The following is a 21,428-nucleotide window of genomic DNA, read 5'->3' as shown; positions in this document are numbered from 1 at the left end:
CTAAAATTGGTATAATTTTATCTGCTGGCACCCATGCTACAAGAGAACTAAATGGTGCACTTGGTTGAAGGTTGTGTTATATACCTAGAGGACTAGGGATCAATTCCCACCAAATCATTTTTTCCTTCTTTTTTTAGTGGTGCACCCATATTCTAGAAATCCTAGATTCGCCACTGGTGGTAATCTACCTCCCATAGATGATATTATTCCTTCCAAGACTTCTTTGCCACCTTATTTACCATGTACTTTTATTTTCATGCTTCTCCCGCAAAGGCATTTCTAAGTGTTGTAGGTAGATCCTCTATACCACATCCCAAAGGTCTAGCTAAAGTGTGGCTGTTATCATCCCATTTTACTATTAATATAAAGATTTCCTTGTGTTTATAGAGCACAACCCGGCAAATACAGCAATAATTGCTGTTCATCGAAATTGCATATATCAGTCTATCATCTGCATAGAGAATATGAGAAACAATTACTGCATCCAACTATCCTTCATCCACCTTAAATCCGTTTATCCCTTTCTTGAACTTACTCAAAGCCTTTATCACAATCAGGACGAGAGTAACTTCTAGATGCAGGGAAAAAACAACCAGGATCTCAAGTTGAACTACAGAGAACCTCACGTATGAGATGCAAAATGTTATCCAATTTATCCATTTGTTCTTTCAGGAACTTTAAAAGAGAAATTTGAACAAATTCACATGATCAATTGAGAAGTAATTATCATACAATCAATCTGCCGAAACTGATCGAAGTGGCATATTAGAACTCGTAGTCATATATCTAAATCCAGTTTAACCACAACACCTCTTCCTTCAGCCTCATTCTAGAATCTAGATCCCTGATTTGTTTTTCCTAGATGGAAGCATTTCGAATCTCAAAATTCAGCTTGCCGACAATGATCTTCAATCTTTTAGTTAAAACTTTGACAAGGATTTTTTTATGATGCTGCCAAGTAAGCTAACTGCCCTAAAATCTTTCAACTCTGTGGCCCCTTTCTAACTAAGGAAATAAAAGTAGCATTGACACTCCTCTCACATATTTATGTTTGCTAGGAGTGTTGAAATTTTTAAATACAACTTTTTTAAAAAATAAAATAAAATAGGCCGGTCTGTCAGATAGAATGCTGGAACTGTCCAATCCTGGAGCTTGTCTCCAGCACTATTTTTAGTTACCCAGTACATCCTTTCCAGATAAAGTCTTTGCAACAAATCTCTTTCTTTATTGAAAATCATCCATTTTGACCCCACTCTGGCCTCCAAGTTCCTACTTGAAACAGCTATTCATAGAACTCTAAGATCATTCCACCTTCAACTTCCAACTTATCTATATAATTGTATCTTCTACTCAGATTGGCTATTTCCTTCGAATAATATTGTTTTTTGTCTACCTCTATAAGTTAGCTGCGGCTAGTTTTTTGCCTCCATGAAACTTCCTCAACTTTTTGCCATCTCTTCTGAATCCTCTAGACTATATATCTGGTACTCTACTACCGTCCATTCTCTTTCTTCGATGATTCTAGTCCTCGTAAACAATCAAGCATCTCAGCTGACCTTGTTTCCAGTCTCTCAAACACTTCGGAGCTTCAATGTTCCTTATCACATCTCAAAAATTACATTTTTTGGGGGGGCGGGTGGAGGGGGGGTTAAAACAGTGCCAGGTTTAGAATAGTTGGCGCAAAACCACCAGCTCTTCAGTTGATCCACAAGACTCTTTGCAGTTAGTCACATATTTAAAACTTGAATAAGATTTACACTTTGCTTCCCACAGTCTAGAGTTACAAATATATGATCAGAGAAGGTTCTGGATAATCTCAGTTTAATGTACGTGGACATACTTTGCGGAGATCAAAGCCCTATAAACTACTGATGCTGAACTGCTGTTACCATCGCTATGCCATGTGAATTTACTGTCATGAAGTGGGATATATCAATGAACTCCATCTATTGAATCCATGTCTTGAATAGATGAGAATACTTTCGTTCTAAGAGCTAAAATTGAACTCCTTTCTTTCTTTGTTCAATGAATCCTGCCAAATAGATTCAACCCATGATTCTATAACATCTGTACCTTCGGGCTAAGGTTTGACCCATGGAATATGAATAACCTGATCCAAATCACGGGAACTTGATCATTCAGATGAACTAAGGTTTAATTTTATGTATTACATCATCGCACAAGTGTGGAAGTATTAAGGAATTAAAGGAACTGAGTTTTGGAAATTTTGTGCCAAGTATGGCTGTATATATGACATACGGGGCCGTACATTTCATCTACAGTGACAAAATTGAATTATGGCCTCAATGACTCAACTTACGATCCATACTGGATCCACAGAGGGACTAAGATATGAAGCTTCTACGATTCTAAGTGTGGAGAGGATGTTAGGCCATAAAATGACATATGGATTGTACACGGGATCGTGCTTGAAGGTCCCCCAAAGTTGAGCTACTGTTTAAGGATTGGTGTCCATGTACGGCCAACATACAGACCACAAACGACTTCTATGACCGTATATGGCACCATAAGTGATGTTACTGGATTTACTTGAGACGCAGGCGTGGATCCCATACGGTCTGTAATTGAAATCCACGGTCGTACCCAGTACCATATGTGAAGCCTCCGGAATCGACAACGCCAGTTACGGACACGACTTACGACCGTGAAATTGATATAGGGACCGTCTTGACCATGCTCGATTTCGAGGCTACTACTTAAGGGCCCGGTATGATTTACGGACAGACCTACAGACGGTATGTCCGATTCACGGACAGTACTTGGAGATCTAGGCCGCCGTAAATCGCCCGACACAGCTTCTATAAATACGCTTTATCCTGATTTTTCTTCCATTTTATACCTCTCCAAGCCCTAGCACGAGTACTCTCTCTTCTCCTCTTCCTCCCATATCAAGGTAAGCATATTCTAAGTAATTCCAAGCAATTCTAACATATGATTATGGATTCTAAGTGCGATTCTACACTTCAATCTTTTGAAAACCCATCTCAAGAACGGATTTTTTGAGTTCTTCTTCAAGTATTTTGGAGCGATTAAGGTATGTTAGACTATCTTTTCATGCAGGAGCATTATTGTTTTTCCCCATGTTACGTTTCGTTGAAAAACCGTACATTCTCTCCATGAGATAGTAGGGTTAATTATGAAAAGACATGCTTTGTTAATGTAAATTTACTATGAACACCATGAACTCTTTATGAAATCCTTAGGGTCTCATTATGATCCTATTCCATGAATTTCACTATTCTCCCATGAAAAATATGCTAATATGAATTATATTTTTTCTTCAAAAGAGAAACTTATGATTTTACGATATGATGAACAAGATGATGGAATGAACTATGATTTATGAGCCCTTGAACTAAACTTTACCACATAATGAGTTGGGAATATTATTGTTAACTGAGAAGGCGTGAGTCCTACGACAATAGCCCGAAACTACGTGTGCCAATGTAGGATAAGGATTGTTCTGAACTTTTCGGTGATATCTCTATGCCATCCACTTGTGGATATGATATGGATCCAATGCTAACTTATGGAATGTCTATCTCATGCCCCAGCAAGGTGGGATGGCTTAGCCAATCGAGCCAAGATTGAACTCCATGTGCTCACATGATGGATTATGCTGGTCAAACTAAGAAACTCCCATAATGGACGAACTTATGATCAAAGACGAAACATTAAGGTCAACCTAATGATTGAATCCTTTGATTCCTTTCCATGTCTTATTTATACTCATTGGTTGTCCTTTCAGCTCATATATTATTCTAATGTTTCATTCCATGCCATTTTGTATACGAGTACTATTCCACATGTAATACGTCCCTTTTGCCGGGGGCTGCATTTCACGATGTAGATACAGATACGCAGAACGACAGAGTTGTTCGCTAAGATTCTGCATTATCAGCTTATTGGTGAGCCCCACTTGATTCATGAGACAGTCTTCTTTATTCAGTTTTGCTTATGTATGGGTATGTTAGGGTCCTGTCCCAACAACATTTTTTTAATTATATGTTAGAGACTTCATAGATAGACGCGTCTAGACATCCATTTATGTAACAGTTCTTTCTATTTATTGGATATGTTATTATGAAAAGTTTTGAACTTAATGAAAGCTTTATGAATGGAAATTCTTTTTTAAAGACTTTATTCATGAATCTATTTCATTCTATTCCGCATATGTCTCAAGGGTATGTCATGTTAGCTGATTCGCTCATGCAAGTTAAGGCATCGAGTGCCGGTCACACCAAGGCCCAGGTGACCAGGCCCAATTGGGGTGTAATAGCTTGGCTTCATGGGCCTCCCATAGTAGATAACTCATACCGTAGTTCACTTCCCCTTCTAATTTGTGGTCCACATACTCTAGAGAACATGCAGTTGAAATTTGTAGAGGTATTTTTCAAACTTAAAGTAATGGAATGAGTGTCAACCATATTTAAGTGAAAATAGAAAAAATTGTCAGTCACTTGATTAACGATGTACAAAGGTGATCCTTATATCGCAATTTGAGCTATGCATAATATGGTAGGTTATAAATTTGTATGCTAATAAAGTGACTAAATATTCTATAACTAAATTCTAAATATTCCAAGGTATCTTATTCTATATTGATTTTCCTCTTCCATTTTTTTAAGAAAAAAACCCATCATCAGATAGCAACTCAATAAGATAAGCAATTATAAGGAATGAACCTGATGAGTTTGATTGTAATCCTCATCTGTTTGCTGCTCCAGATGATGACATTGCTGCTGTTGTAGGTGAGAGTACTGCTGTAATTGGAGATGTCCCTGTTGTTGCCATTGTTGTTGTTGTTGCATACTCTGATATCCTTGTTGATGTACTTGGTACTGGTGCAAGAGTAGTTGATAACCATGTTGTTGCATCTGGTATGCAAGTTCTTGGGACTGACGATATTGCTCCAGCTGCTCCTGTGTTTGCAGAAAGTGTTGCTGCGTTTGCTGGCCTTCCTGTGGTTGCATCTGTTGTGCTTGCTGTTGAAACTGCTGTTGCCATAGTTGGTGTACCTGTGGTAAATATTGTAGCTGGTGCAGAAGATATTGCTGTTGTTGATATTGTGAAGAATGAATTTGCTGGAAATACTGTTGCTGTTGCGGTAGAGGTGTTTGCTGCTGACTCTGTTGCTGAATAAGCTGCTGCTGCTGATACAGCTGTTGACTTGGATGTGGATGCATCTGTTGCTGTTGTATACTAGTGTAGGGCTGTTGCATTTGCAGCTGATTTTGCTGATACTGGCCGTGCAAAAGATGCTGCTGCTGGTAATGGTGTTGCGATGTTTGATTCAGTGCTTCCTGGTGGTGTAAGGGCCCAATTTGCTGCCTACTCTGCCCAGAATGTTGAGGTGTACTTGGTTGAGAAAATGAAGCATGTGAGGAAGACATTTGAGCGTGGTTTTCTGATAGAGAGATGTGTCGTGATTTTTTATTCAATGCTTCGTGATGGGGATTCAGCCCAATTTGCTGGCTATTGTTCACAGAATGTTGAGCTATACTTGGTTGAGAATAAGAAACAGGTGAGGAAGACGCCTGGGGATGGTTTCCAGACATGGAGATCGGCTGTGGCATATTATTCAATGTCCAGCATTGGTTACTCGGGATATTCCCCTGAGATGTACCTGATTGACACTGCACAGTAGCCTTATCCAGGACCTGTTGGATCTGTGAATCACCCTGAGAATCACACAGGCGCAGTTCTTGTGAAGCAGCTCGTTGTGGCTGCTGATCATATCCTGCAGGTTGATTGGGCACCTTTGAACTATTTCCCTCAGGAACTGCGACTGTATCATTTAGCTGTGAACTTTCAGCAGTAACAGCTGGAGATGAACAACTAACTGGTCCATTTCCATCATTTACAGGATCTTGTGGTTTGCCCGTGCTTGATGAAGGAATTTCTTCACCACTTTCAAGATCATCAGAATGCATGGCAACAAAGTCCTGGGATTCCGTTTCCCCAGAAACCAAGGAAAGATACTCCAAGGAAACCGGCATTGGTGGCTGTTCAAGTTCAACATCCTGATCTCGATTGATAATTTCTGAACTTGGATGTTCTTGTGAGGCTTCTAAAACAGAAAAGGGCCTTGGTGGTTTTTTAAAGTCCAGTACAGGCCCAGGAGACTTGGATACATCTTCTCCAGGTTGGGGTATGGAATCATAAGAGAAGTCCATTGGTCCAGGCAAATCTTCTCTCCTCTGCTGTGATGGACCATGACTTAATTCCATCGGCGTAGATGAATCATCCTTTGATTGAACCACAGGCTCAAATGACAACTCATTTTTTCCAGAGCCATTTCCACTGGATAGATCTTCCATTTCTGGAGATAGCTGTTCTTGTTTACCAGTCACATCATTGCCATTGACCACAGCTAAAGACGGGTCTGCAGAAAGCTGATCTGGTTGATTCCCATCTTCAAGTGTCAGTAAATGCACCTGCTCTCGTTTGGACAGCTGGATCATATGGCCAGAACTCGGTCCTTTTGATGGCTGATTAACTAAGACATAGGAAATGTTTCTCCTTTGCTCAGTAAAGCTGTTCAGTGCACTCTTCTCAGTACTTATGTGTTTAGATGAGGTATTGGTTCTTATGAACTGAGGAAACAATTTGATGTGACGACTCCATGCCTTTCTTATCTCAGAGATAGAACCACAAAGATCAACTAACTGTTGTAACCATAAATGATGATTATCAGGGACAGGTGAAAGTACATTTAAGACATCCAAAACACAAAATAGTAAAACTTGGTAAATATAATTTAAAAAAAGGACACTTCACTTTATAGAAACCTAGGGCCAGATTCAGTAGATACAAGACCATGAGGAATTGTAAAGAAGAAAAACAAGTAAACGTTTTGCTTTTAGTATGGTGCAGATTTGGTAAGGGCCAGCATATCTCCTAGCAAACTGAATCAGAAGTTTCAAGTAAACTGAGTTCTTGGTTAAAAATTGTTATTCCTGTAGGCAGGTGGTATTCACACTATTGGCTGGTTAAAGGTGGAAGTGGTTTGTCTAGAAACAGTAATTATTGCATAACAATTAGAAATAAACTCACTGTTGAAACTGAGACCATCCCACATACATTTTGTACTTTAAGATGAGATCTAAAGTAGAAAATCACTATACATAAAATAAAAAAGGCAGACGGTGCACTAAGCTCCCTCTATGCGCGGGTCCAGGGAAAAATCACTATACATCAAAAGAAAAATCAACTTATCATGTATGCATACTGAGTGTGTCTTTTTTAAATCACTCAGTTTCAAAGTTTTCTCATTCACTTTAGTATGATATGACTTAGTTAGTCGTGACACAATCCTCTTCTACCTCAGCTAGTTAGGAAGATTTGATAACATGTTGATAGATGTGAACTGTTGGATCAAGTTTACAATATGCACATCAGTGTTCAGCTCACTTCCAAACTGTTGTTAGTTGTCCCTACATGTTCACTAGTAAAATTCTTATGAAATAGATACTTGATTATGTTGCACTGAAGTCATTTCTTTCAGATTTCCATTCCATTAATTGTTGATGGACCCAGCTGACCAGCAGAATCAGCAAACAGATGAAGCCACGAAAATATTGAGCAATTTTTCCACTTCATAAGAGAATTCCCTCCTCATTTTTCCTTCCACAGCCAAAATGGAGAATAAGAAAAGAAAACAATAAAGAACTGAAACATTTAGAGGGGGGCTCTCACCTCCAAAAATAATAAGGATATACTCTCTCGATCTTTTACATCCAAATCTTGGGATACGTCTGACACAGGAGAGATTGCATTAGCTATGATAGAGTCTACAATGCTCAATTGCTTAGTTCCTTCATGCACCATTGCAAATCTTATCAATTCCTGCAGAAGTAGAATATATTCATTATTTGGTATTTGTCACAAATCTCATGTAGTGCCAAAATAGCTCACAACTTAGAAGCTCTTCAGGATCTTTTCAAGCAAAAGAGTCAAAAGAGTAGTAACTTTAAGATGTGTACCTTTTTTTTTTTTTGATGAAGTAAGTTGTTTCATTACCGGCATCAAGAAGATGCAAAGAGTACAAAAGTAGATATGCTAGCTCCATTAAATGATAAAAGTTAAGACCCGGGAGCGAGCCACAAAATATAGATGGTGATTTTGACTTCTTAATATAGATGCCCCCGAGAGTTCTTTATTATTAACAATGGGATCCTCACTACACAACAGAATTCCAAATGCGCAATTGGCGTTAAACCTTTCCAAACTCAAGAGTGTGAACCTATTACTTACAAATTGTCCTACTAACAGAAAACTGAATGCTATTTTCTTTTTCTTTTTTTAGAAAAAATACTCGTGGTTAAATAATGGTGATGTCTGGGCCAGCTTGTGCATGCCTCGACTATTCCACCAAGTAACTCTACCTGCAAAGGCTTAAGCAAATGAAAAGAAATCACCTAACATGTTTTGGTTCAGTTGGAATTTGAACACAGGTCTCTCCAAGGTTTCACCAGCTTCATTGACAGCTACGCATTCAAGGAAGAGAGGTTATGGAAGAAAACTAGTCAAAAAGTGAGCCACAATGAAGAGGACATAAGAAAATATTTGCTGTAGGCAAATTATCGCGATAGTAGCACGTGTTAGCGAAGAAGGGAAAGGTAAAGATTTGCAACAGCAAAGCCCCTACCACAATAATGATGCATTACAGAGCTCCCAGATATATTAAAATCATTACTCTCTCGGGTAGCGATGCATCATTCGGCGATCACGGAGAACTATGACCTGGGGCCTAGGCAAATCGAGGATTTGAAATTTATGGATTGCTACAGCGATTACAAGTTAATATACAGTAATAAATGGGTTCATAATCACATCTTTGTAGATATTTTATGGATCTCTAATAAAATATAGGGTCCGAGCAAAAGCTAATTGTAATGACCTTGAGGGTGATTTTCGTAAATTTGTACAAAACACGCGTGAACAGTAACACGCGTGAACAGTAACACGCGTGAACAGTAACACGCGTGAACAGTAACTTTTTGGGCAGAAAATGCCCCTTTCTTCCCATTTCAATATTTTTTTCAACATTTGTTTGAGTTCTTGAACTCCTTGAGGTGATTTGAGAAGAGATTTTCGAGGCAAAGTGTTGGGTAAGTGATTTTTGACCTAAAACCTTCCTTTTTCATTAAGTTTTTGACGATTTTAACTCTTAAATTTTAGTTTCAAACCCCAAAAATCCTTGTTTCTTCCCTAATCCGAATTTAAGGAAAATTGTGATTTCCAACTCGTTTTGAGCTCTATTTTTATGGGTTTTTCAACCATGAGTTCCTTATTACCAATAGAATGGGATTGTTCAATAAATTTACAGATTTGACCCTTTTCGAAAATAGTTAATTTTTGGACCATTTTACCCCCGGTTCCGAAACCTATCAATATGGGTGTCATTGGACTCCTTGTGACGTGTATGTTTCATTGTTGATAGTGGATTGTCATTCCGGGCGCTGAATTCGAGATTTGCTTGTCCGGTGGAGGTATTTGAGTGCGGTTTCGGCAATTGAGGTAGGTTTGGCTATCTTTCTTTGAGATTGAGATGGGGTAATTAGTCATTCATATGTTATAGACTTTGGGATGGGGTTGTAGTATGAGTTGAGAATGTTATATATATTGTGATGTCCGTGTGGAGGCTTATTTATTAATGTGTTGCCGTGACGGGGTTTATTTGTATTACATAGCCCGTGTGGGGGCCTTATTTGTTATCTTATTTGCTTTGAGAGCATGTGAATTATGATTTGCCTAAGAGAGAGGCTTGAGTATATTATTTGACTTGTGATGCCGCCTGAGAGATTGAGTTGGGGTTTTTGAGCATACTTGGGTATTGAAATATTGTTGAGAAAGGGGTGAATATTTAAATGAAAGTGTGTTCTTCCCGTTACTATTTATTGAGGGTGAATATCATGTGTAGGTTAAGTTTTGAGAACTTTGAACCTTATACCACATGTGAGTTGATTATTACTTCCATGCATATGTGTTTTGATGCATTCATCCTCATTCATCATATCATGAAACATGGGAAGTTGAGAAATATGGAAATTCTTTTTGAGAAAGAAAATGAAACACCTTTAAACCTTTGTATCTTGAGTCCCTGACCGAGGCAGTTTTCCGGCAGGGTAGTGGATGCATTGTGATCCCAACCTTTGTATCTTGAGTCCCTGACCGAGGCAGTTTTCCGACAGGGTAATGGATGCATTGTGATCCTAACCTTTGTATCTTGAGTCCCTGACCGAGGCAGTTTTCCGGCAGGGTAGTGGATGCATTGTGATCCCTTGACCACGAGGAGGTGGCAAGGATAATGAGATTGAGGTATATGGTCTGCGAGACCCCCATGGGTCCAGCTTGGTAGCACAGCTCGGCAGGTGTATACGACAGGCTGTGCGACAGTCTTGATTCCACCGTACCACCACATCATTGCATCATCATATTGCATTGCATTGCATTGACATTTGTGCTGCTTGAATTATTTGATTAATTGTGATTATGAGTTGTTATTATACTTTATTCGTGCCACTATATATATAAACTGACGGCACCGATGCCGAAGTGGGACTTTTCTATATGCAGGTGGAAGCGTTCCTTAGTTTATTTCATAAGTTTGATTAATTCCTTATACTCAGTCAGCTAAAACCTACTGAGTACATGTGAATTGTACTCACCCCTACTTCTGTGTCCCTTTTTGATGCAGATACTAGTCGGGGTACCCCACGTGGCAGTTAATATTCTAGCGGATTGTGTAATTCTCAGATTAGTGGTGAGGTCCCAGAATTCGGATCGTCACTAGTCTATCTTTATTTTTCAGTCTTTTGTATCATTCAGAGACTTATGTTGTATCTTCAGATTCGAACATTGTATTAGATGCTCTTTATACTTATGACACCAGGTTTTGGGATAATTTCTTCATTGTTTTTTTTTTCTTTTTATTTAAATCGTGGAATCACTTTCCCCTTTGGGAGTCTTGTATGAATTTTATTTTTAGGGTTACACATCAGATTGGGTTTTGAGATGTGTGCCATCATGACCTCAGTTTTTCGGTCGTGACACTACTGGTTCTGTGAACACATAAACTATGCTCTGGATTCGCTACTGACCTGGGCAGATGTGAATACTATTTTGGAATTTCAACTTGGATAATTTCGGAGGTATATAAGCAACTTTTGAATGGAATTATCAAAATCTTTGGCTACTTTTTTTTCCAGATAGGTAACTGAAAGAATATTATTGATGTAAAGAGGGGGGCAACTTTAAGACAAAGCTGGACAGAAGTACATCCAAAAGATAACTTAACAATGAGTGTAAAGAGCTAAGAAAGTCAGTCAACACCTCCAACTCTAATACATTTGTTGAGGTTATGTTGCACCAAAAACTAAGCAAAAATAAACATTTGTCGTTTAGATTAAGAGCCTGTTTGTATTGGCTTATTTGAAGTTCTTTAAACCAAAATAGCTTTTAAGCACTTTTGTAGTGTTTGGATAAAATAAAATAAGTGCTTTTACACACTTGTTTTTAAGCCAAAAAGACAAAAATAAGCTATAAGTTAGAGCTCTTAACTTATGCCTTTTGGCTTATAAGCCAAAAACTCTAGCATTTCTCTCTCTATACGACCCACCAAACTACTGCTGAGATAGATTTCCAGATGTAACCCGACGTTTTATGCATATCCTGTTTGTGCCATGAAAGTAAAAAATCAACTGTGCTCCTAGGCATGCACCATTTAATTCCCACAGAAATGGCTACTTGTGGCTATTTTCAAGCTGTGGGGGCAAGGAATCAACACTCAAACACCTTGAAGATTGAATATTGGATCACTTTAATTGAGAATTTCTTATCTTTTCTTACTTTAATATTCAATTCCTTGTTTTGTAATGAATATCAGTGGTGTAATTAGTTTAATTTCATATTATGAATAGTGCTAGTAAAGATACTACGTAGCTAGGGCTTTGATTTATCTCTTGTTGCTTTTGTATTGATGAATTCTTATTGTTTATGAACTGGATCTTTGTTTGTTTGATTAATCTCGTGTTTTATTGCTACTTTTCAAAGGGTGATATTCCCTATTAGCCTTAATGAAACTTGGGAAGGAAGTTATAGGTTAATTAACAAGATCTATGTTGCTCGGATTCATCAAAAATACCGATGGGTATGTGTCGGATCCTCCAAAATTAGTGCATTTTTTGGAGGATCCGACACGGGTTCAACAACATTTTTGGAGAGTCCGAGCAATATCGAAGAAGATTCTATGTTAATTGACGGATCAATTAACTCAGATCTATGGAATTGAGGTTAGAGATAATTTTTTCATAATTTTTTTTGCCTACTTCCATAAAGAATTTTTTTTAACTAATAGTATAACATGAAGTTTACATAATACTCGCATACTTCATAATAGTACTATATATATTTTCTACAATCTGATACAAAAGTTGAAGCTATGGACCTCACTTCTTCCTGAGTATCTCATTAAATAACAGCTTTCTAAAATACTCAACTTTACAATGTCCCAACTCCAAGGAAACTCAATTTGGAGGAGGGAGTATTGACATAAACTACCAGTTGCAAGAAGGGCATCCTTTCCACAACAGAGATAAGAAAAACATACCTCATAAAGAAGTCTAAAACCAGGGAAACGCTTTATTCCATCAATTATTACATCTCTTGCAGCCTCCACACTAGAAGTGATCTGGCACCAATGAAAGGTAGTATCAGATTCTGTCCAAGAAAAAGAGCAAGACCCATAGAAAGAGCTATTACAATTAAGTTGTATTAACCGCAATATGAAATGGTTTACAAAGACAAGACCTTGTACTAAACAACACGTCTCATTTTTATGAAGTAGAATATCATTAAACCAAACAACATGTCTCACTCACCCTTTACTGAGCTAGATATTAAGTGACAATACTTTCTCATGATTACATTTGAGCAACAATCTGCAATCTCCCAATAAATGTAATAAACTTCTAAATTTAATTATGTCTATAGATATGGGTGTCTGATGGGCTGCGCCAGCCCGGACTGCACGGGTAAGCCCTCGAACCGGTAAAAGGGGCTGGGGGTGGGCTTTCTAAAAGGAAGTGGCTGGTCCGGGGTTTTCCTGGATACCGGGCAACTGGGACCTGTTAAGCCTGCTTTAGAAGAAACTGAGTAAGACAAGCAACTGTCAAAGGGAGATTAATAAGGAAATGGTTATTGATAAACTCCGAAAACTCCTTCGTCGCCTACCACCTTTCCTCTGGGAACTTGATAGTGTCAAAGTCCCTTCCTAGCACCCATGGGATATTCCATTTCCCGAAAAACAACTGTCATCTCTTTCAAAATAGTTTCCTCGGAACCCTTCCCGTAAGACCACACACTCCCTTCCGAATCCCCACTCCAACCCATTCCTGGTATTTCTAAACCGAGCCACTAACATGAACTCACTTCTCCTTATCTCCATACTTCCTAGTTTCCTCTCATCTCATAGTAAATTGTATACCACCAAAATTTCCCCTAGCTGGTATATAGTCATATTTCTCCCATCTCCCCCTCCCGGCACACTTCTATAATACTATCTAGCACGGCCTCCATTTGTAGTTTCTTGAAAAACAAAGTCAGTCTGCCCCCAATCTTACCTTTTTGTTCAGGTCATTCATTCCATCACATCCAACTAATGACTATCCATTGACCATTTATTTTTCTTACCCCATCATTTTTTTCCTCCACCACCACCTTTACCCTTCCTATTCCCTGTTCCCCTCATGTATACCACTATGTGTCATCCCCTTTTTGTGTGACAACTGAATAATTTCCCTCCCTGTCATATCAACATTTTCTACTCTTACATCTCCTTTTGACTCTTGTTCTGTATCAAGTAAGAGTTCAATAATTCTATCCTTCTTTTTTTTTTAATTTCCAACTTTGATCATTGAAATGGGCAAAAGTACAGCTTTGAGTTTGGCATCCCAAACTTTGACAAGATAAAGGGGAAGCAACAGTGTAGGACTGTTCTACTAAGTACCACCAAAAAAAGGGAGAGGAGGGTGGTGGTGTCCAAATTAGCTCAAAAGCTAAATGGACACGCGAACTAAGATCAGCATATAAGTGGAGAAGTGTAAAGGGGGATATCATCCCCGAGTTTCGAAGGCTGTTGTTGGCTCCAGACGAATTACTCGGTCATCAAAAAAAGTAACTTTATCCTCCTTTCCTTCAAATGAAACTCTAGGAACTTTCCAAAGTTGAGACATGTTTCCGGCCCATTTTTGGTTAGCTTCTTCTCCCTTTCAATGAAAGCCAAAGGTTAAGGATCATTAGAGTAGGAAAGCAGCAACTCAACTTAAAATATGGTATGACAATAGATAAAGGCATAAAAGTCAAAATAGGGGGTAAAATGATTGAAACTCCTTGAGATTGATTATCCAAAGAGATCTGTCGAGAAAGCATCCATAATTCTCTCTCTATCTCCCACTCCCTTGTCCCCCCAACCAGTGAAACATCAAAAGAAACCACTAAACCAACAATTGTGAAATAATGTGTTTTAAGCTGCAGCATAAATTGCATACCATGTGTCGAAGACGATAATAACCAATGTATAGCATAGGAATGCATTGGAATTTCTGCTCCTTTACTGCCATATTAATTGCTCTTTTGTAAATATCACAAGCAGCTGAGCAATTTCCCTGGCAAATTCAGGAAGCAATGTCTTATGATAATTACCGTTACTCAATTTAGGACAACTTGTTTAACTTAGTACATACCAGACGTTTTTCCATATTTGCTCGATTAGTAACATATTGAATGAAACAGGAGTCCCAATCTGCATTAATAGGAGGAAAGGAAGCACGAGCACCATCTGGATCTCCAATTTGCTCCATATATCTAGCAGTAAAAAGATGGATTTCTGGAACATTCTGCATGAAGCACTTAGAGATAAGACTCCTTGCTTAACATTGAACAATATAATATATGGTGTCCAGAGAACTCAACTGTATGATTTAGTTTTGAAACACTGCGTCCTTTTATCTTATCACTCTCTTGTAAATAAAAGTGTTTTTAGCAAGTAATTTCATTCATGAGCAAATTCTAGAAATTTTGGTGAAGAATTTGTCCAGGCAGCAACAATTTACTAACCCAACCATCAGAAACAACAACATGCCCAGTGTAATCCCACAACCACCAAACATCAGAAACTCGGAAAGAAAACTTCAACTAGAATAATTCAAATGAAGCTTACTTTCAACAAGTCGCACTGCTATAGAAAGAACAGTCTGTAGGAACATAATGTGCTTCTTGGTGCCCTCATATTGAAACACGCACTGTACTACTCAGTCTTCCAAATGTTCAAATTTTTTGTTATTGATTCTTTTCTTTTTATGAGACCTTTCCGTTATTGATAATTTAACTGGGAAAAATTGGTCTCCAGAATTCATAGGGGGCAGTTACCATTTCCTCAATAGGGATAACCAGCACTTGCTAGAACTTGCTCTTATGCAGGTATAAAAGTAACTAGTGAACATATTTGCAGGTAAACCAAGTGATCCAAATCGCAAATCTGAGGTTGGTAAATTGCTTAATTTAAAAGTTAAAAAAAGTAAGCACTCAAGATTATAACTGATTAACTTACATATTCACTTAACCAGATCCAGCTATAGCAGTAAGACAAACCAATCAATAAAAGAAAAGTGATTCAACATTCAAGAGAAAATTGAAGTCGTTGTCAACCAATGCCTGTCCAGGAAGTATTTTGAAGTTACCTTTGAGAAAACTTTTGTTGCTCGTTCTAAAGCAAAAATCGCTAGCTCTCGTCCTCCCTTAGTCTCCATAAAATCAACATAACGTATCCAGAACTCAGGGTAGTTGGCACAGGATATCAAGCACCTCTCATACAGTTTTAGGGCCTGTGGCAGAATAGTTTACAATTTTGGAGTAAAATCAAGCAGGAATCCCCAATATCTTCAGGGAACACTAAAGCATACCCAATCAAAATCATCTTGCTTTTCGATGAAGTCGAGATAATCATGCCAGTTCTTCAGCTCATAGTTGTCAAGAGGAATTGCCTGGAAATATCGCCTCTGGATGTTTGATTCAAAACTTTTAATTTTTTCCTTTAGTTGACACGCTTTCCGGTATAGCTGATCTCCACAGTATCTGTACTTATACAGTGCTTTCACTCTGATTGAACTGTCACTAGGATCCTGGAGGTCCTTAACAACTTGAGCAATTTCTTTATTTGATAACGCAACTGTTGCATCGGATAATTCCTTTAGTTGTACTTCACGGCTGTCATCACTGAGATGTAGAATCTCCTCTTCTAAATTGGTTACAAGCTTCTTAAAGCTGGATAATTAATAAGGTATATGAACTTTTTAGGATTCACAAATGATATGCTTTAAAGCTGAAGCAGAGAAGATACAATCAAACAGAATGTGGCAAGAGGTGGCAGGTGCTGACCTAGCACATAGAACTATTCCATTAAATAGAAATGTTCACCTTTTGCCTTACCATGAACCAACTCAGGTTATGTTAAGGGCAATGTTGTTGGTAATGTAATACAACTGTGCATCCATTTTTCAGAAAATAAAATTTTATTAATAATAGGAGACCATGTAAATCTTTTACTGTCCTAAAGGGGTGTTTTGAAAATAACGAATCAGGAAATAATGGAAAAATATAAAATGCCTACTTAGGGACTGGTTTGATAAGAATTAGCAGATATTGGCAATCCAGGTACAAGAAATGCCTCTCCACATATCTAAATAACTTTTTTAGCACATACCCTTTATCAGCACTGAGCATATTAACCTTTTAGTCATATACTTTTTTGGAGTAATCCAATCCATTTAGCACGTGAATTTCTACCAAGGCCAGAAAGGGACTAGAGCCTTCATTCTTCGAAGTTTAATAAAATAAAGTAATATGGCCTACTTAGTACTTTCTGAGCATAGATAATGAAGAACCTTTTTTTTGATAACTAGTACTGTTGTGCTCCTCAGCAATTAGGGATTGCTGGCCACCCTCAAAAAAAGTTACAAAGTAGCAAGATCTAGCTTTACAGTGCTCCTAGGAAATCAACCAACTCTTCTACTTCCTCTATACAATTTTCTTTACACCAAAAAAAATAAAGTCACTAAGCAATTCCATTTGATATCATGGATGGACTTAATCTTATCTTCAAAACATTTTCCATTCCTCTATTTTCATATTGTCCACCAAATCCATGAAGGTGTTATCCTCCATTTCCTGGCGCTCGCTTCTCCCTCTTCTAATCCAACAACTCATCAGGTCAACTATATGCTCAGGCATTGTCCTAGTCTTTGTAAGACTGAAAAACAGATTCCACAATTGGGCAGTGAACTTGCAATGCAAAAAAAGATGGTTATTTGCAGTGGCTGATCCAGAATTTGAAGGTCATGAGTGCTCAATTCCTTTAATGTAAAGTTGCTCGCCAAGAAGTGTTCCTTTCTAGAAGCTTACTAACATTTTTATAGTTTAGTTAGTAAATAAAATATTAAAAATAGAAAATTGGAAAATAATAAAGAAAAAAAAAGTAAATAGCAGTGAAAAAGTATAAAAGAAGAGTAAAAATGTAAAAACATGTTGCAGTAACATGATTTGAACCCTCGCTAGAGGACATTGGAACACTCAAACATCAGCTTCAGAACCAAAGCACCCATCAGACCTTTTGGTTTATGGGTGCTCATGAATAGCTTATATCGATTTTCCAGTATAATCTATATACATATACCAAGATTAGGAATGACGGTATTCGGGAGAAGGTGGGAGTGGCCTCTGTAGAAGACAAGATGAGGGAAGCGACACTAAGATGGTTTGGGCATGTTCAGAGGAGGTGTGTTGACGCCCCAGTTAGGAGATGCAAGAGGTTGGATTTAGGGGGTATGCAGAGGGGTAAGGGCAGACCGAAAAAGTATCGGGGAAAGGTGATTAGATAGGACATGGCACAACTCCATATTATTGAGGACATGACTCTAGATAGGAAAGAGTGGAGGTCGCGTATTAGGGTAGAATGCTAGTAGGGGTAGAATGTTGTCTTGTCTTGTGACGATTTAGGGTCTGTCATAGGACTAGTCGCGTCTTTGTAGTTGGGTTGTTATTGCTTTTTGATTATCACATTAGTTTGCTACTGTTTGTTTTTCTGTTAGAATTTACTTTGCTCTTCTTTTAACTGCTATGCTATATCTATTGTTGTCTTCTTCTTTCACTTGGGTTTGATACATTTGAGCCGAGGGTCTTTCGGAGACAGCCTCTCTATCTTCATGAGGTAGCGGTAAGGTCTGCGTATACTCTACCCTCCTCATACCCTACTTTGTGGTAGGGCTGGGCATAAATACCAAAAAACCGAAACACCAAACCGAATCAAATTTTTTTGGTTTTTCGGTTTCGGTATTTTGGTTTTCGGTTCATATTTTTGTAATTTCGATTTTTTGGTTCGGTTTTTGGTAACATGATTTTTATATTTCGATTTAAACCAAAATTTATAATACTTTTTTTAAAAAAAATTTATACATATATATTATATACATAGCCCAACTGAACTAAAATATTCCTAATTTCCTATTTCCTATTATATACAACGAAGACCAAGAAACAGAACAAGCCTTCTAGTTTGCTGAACAAATCTGCAATGAAGAAGGAGTTCCGCCACATGGCCAAGGCAGTAATAAACCAGGTTGCAGACAACTATTACAGGCCAGATCTGAAGAAGGCAGCCCTTGGAAGGTTGAGTGCTGTTAACAGGAGCCTCAGGGTCGCCAAGTCTGACGTGAAGAAGAGGAACAGGCAGTTTTAGTTGCATGAGTGTTAAATTGTGTTTTTTGCAATGGCATTATTGTCTCCTGTCATTAAGTACCAAAGTTTTGTTTTTCAATTTTATATTTGAATTCTATTTTCAAAAAGCTATTGGTAAGGGGCTTTGCTCCGTGCTTTTGGATTGAAGACATTATGATCATTTAGAAAGTATCTGTTTAATTTGTGGAAGGTGTGGTTTATTGGACTTGGTTTATAAATGGTCACCTCCTTCTGCTTTTTTTTTTAAAAAAAAAAAAGATTGAGTTTAAAATTATGTGATTGAGTTTAAAATATTTCTTGTAAGCTAACAATACTTGTTTACGTTTGTTATGAGTCAATATTATGTGATTGAGTTTCAAAAAAAATCAATTTTTAACCTTAAAATATAGTCCAATTTACAAACAAAATTTAGCCCATTAAACAGGCCCAAAACCGAAAACCCAAAATTATTAAATTGAAACCGAACCGAACCAAACTAATTCGGTTCGGTTTTCGGTACACATAATCTTAAAACCGAAAAAACAGAAATAAAAAAACTGAAACCGAACCGAATAACCGAACACCCACCCCTACTTTGTGGGATTTCACTAGGTATGTTGTTTGTTGTTGTATATACCAAGTTCCCGTCGGGGTCAATGGGTGCTCGAGCACCCGATATTCTATACTTGGGTCCGCCCCTGGTTATTTGGCTCCCCAGTTTCATTGCACAAGAAACATTTTGTCACTGCTACTCTCCCCTTCTTTTGTAGAACTTCATGAGTAAGACATGCCCTCTTTACTACTAGGCTAGCCAAGTAAAACATTTCACCTTGGTAGGTCCTATGCTTTTCCATACATTCCTACATATCCTCAGACCTTCCTCGTGCATAACGCTATTTTCCCTCTTGTATAATCTGTTCACTGAAAATCTTCCATCCACTAAATGTTTCCATCTTAGGAGATCAGATTCCATTGTGGTATTAGAGAAGGAACCCACTTCATTAAGCATTCGATGTCTCTGTGATGCCAAAGACTTTCCCCCAGATCAAAAATAAATATGATTACGATTATCCATGGTAGATAAAAAGCAGTGTTATCAAAAGTAAAAAAGCACAATAAAGCTCTAAGGTCCGTTATGGCTTTAAGCGCAAATAAAGTGTGGGCTTTAATAAAAAAAGCGAAAAAGAAGAAACAACACAAATATATACGTTTAGTCCACTAAAACTTATAAGCATGAATGACAAATATATGAACAAAGAAATAGGAAAAAAAAAATAGGATAAAGTAGAGTATCAATTTTTTAGCGTCACCTCTTCAAACGAGACTCATCGGCAAGAAAAATATGTCTTAGAACCTGGATGATGACACTGAAACACACATTAAGTGAGGCAAAGCGCTCAACACTTTTTGAGCCTCGCTTTAGGGCTTAAGCGCGCCTTTGACTGGATAAAAGGCTTTAAAGAACAAAATAAAAAATGAAAATGGCTGCTCTAGCGGTCAAATACCACCAGAGAGGAGTAACTCGAAGTTCCGTAAGGGACCCTAGCTGATCACCTCAAGAAAACAAGCTTGAGAGCAGGACGGGCAGTGGTTTTTAGTGAGAGAGATATATCGGTCTGGTCGGAAAAGTGTTTCCAGTGGTCGGAGAGTAGATCTGGTAGGGTTTCGAGAAGAGAGAAAGAGATTTAAACGTTAAGCTTTCAGATCTTGGAATGGTTTGGAGGAGAGTGAAAGTCTTTAAAAATGCTGGAGAAGATCAGAGAGGGTTTAGAAGAGAGAAAGTCAATGGTCAGGCTGGAAAAGGTATTCCAACGACCATCAATGAAAAAGGAGGAGAGAGAGTAGTGGAGGAGAAAGTGATCTGAGACTTACCTCCTCTAAGCTCCACTGCAAGATATTTGCTAAATTACAATTTACAGGGTTCACAAACAAATTCGGTTTGGGGGGGGGGGCGTTGCTGTTTTTAGATAATGAAGAACCTTAGGCTCTCAGCAATTGAAGTATCAAAATTCAAATATGCAGTCTCAGAATCAGCACATCAAGAGCAGTGTAGTATTTATACAAGCTCAAAATTCAGTATTCAAACATGACTTACCACTAATTGTAGGTACTCTTGTGCCACTTAAGTATGAAGTAACGAATTTGAGCCCTTTATAATTAATATTTTTAATCAAACACTTTATTTTTTTATATCAAGTAAATAATTTTTTATTCGTGATTAATCAAACACTTTATATTTATTTTATTTCAGAATATGATACACAACCAAAAGTATCTAGGGTAAAAACCGTTCTCTGAAATTTACTCAGGGGACAATTACCAGAAAAGAATAAAAGTTGATTCAAAATAGAAGCTGAAACCAAGACAAATACTCGATGTATGAATGGAGAAAGTAAAGCAAGACGTACTTCTCATAGTACTTATGCAACTTCTTAGTGGGGAAGCGTAGAGCCTGTACATAAACTAGAGTAAGGAAGCCCCACTTCTCCTGAGAGAACTCAAAGGACATGTACTTGTCCCATAAGACATGACAGAAGTAGTCCTTCCCAACAAGGGAGATTCCTTTGGTAAACAACCTGTCAAAAGTTTAAAAGAATAAACTGATTATATAAATTACTATTTATGATCTCACT

The 21,428-nt window shown here is 37.9% G+C and overlaps 1 protein-coding gene across 1 annotated transcript in view; it reads right to left on the bottom strand.

The window, feature by feature from the left end:
* LOC129872175 (pre-mRNA-processing factor 39-2) overlaps positions 1–21,428 on the bottom strand; it is a 29,992-nt gene that overhangs the window by 1,731 nt on the left and 6,833 nt on the right. Inside the window, exons 4-11 of the mRNA XM_055947061.1 lie at positions 21,204–21,371; positions 15,987–16,347; positions 15,765–15,908; positions 14,769–14,921; positions 14,574–14,690; positions 12,635–12,715; positions 7,720–7,869; positions 4,707–6,689 (exon numbers count right to left, since the gene is read on the bottom strand). Of these exons, the coding sequence (XP_055803036.1) occupies positions 4,707–6,689; positions 7,720–7,869; positions 12,635–12,715; positions 14,574–14,690; positions 14,769–14,921; positions 15,765–15,908; positions 15,987–16,347; positions 21,204–21,371 (3,157 nt within the window). The remainder of the gene's footprint in view (positions 1–4,706; positions 6,690–7,719; positions 7,870–12,634; positions 12,716–14,573; positions 14,691–14,768; positions 14,922–15,764; positions 15,909–15,986; positions 16,348–21,203; positions 21,372–21,428) is intronic.

Source organism: Solanum dulcamara, chromosome 11 (assembly GCF_947179165.1).
Source record: "Solanum dulcamara chromosome 11, daSolDulc1.2, whole genome shotgun sequence".
Taxonomy (NCBI): Eukaryota; Viridiplantae; Streptophyta; class Magnoliopsida; order Solanales; family Solanaceae; genus Solanum; species Solanum dulcamara.
Note: the sequence above shows the minus strand (reverse complement) of the source record. Positions and strands in the feature narration are given on the sequence as shown.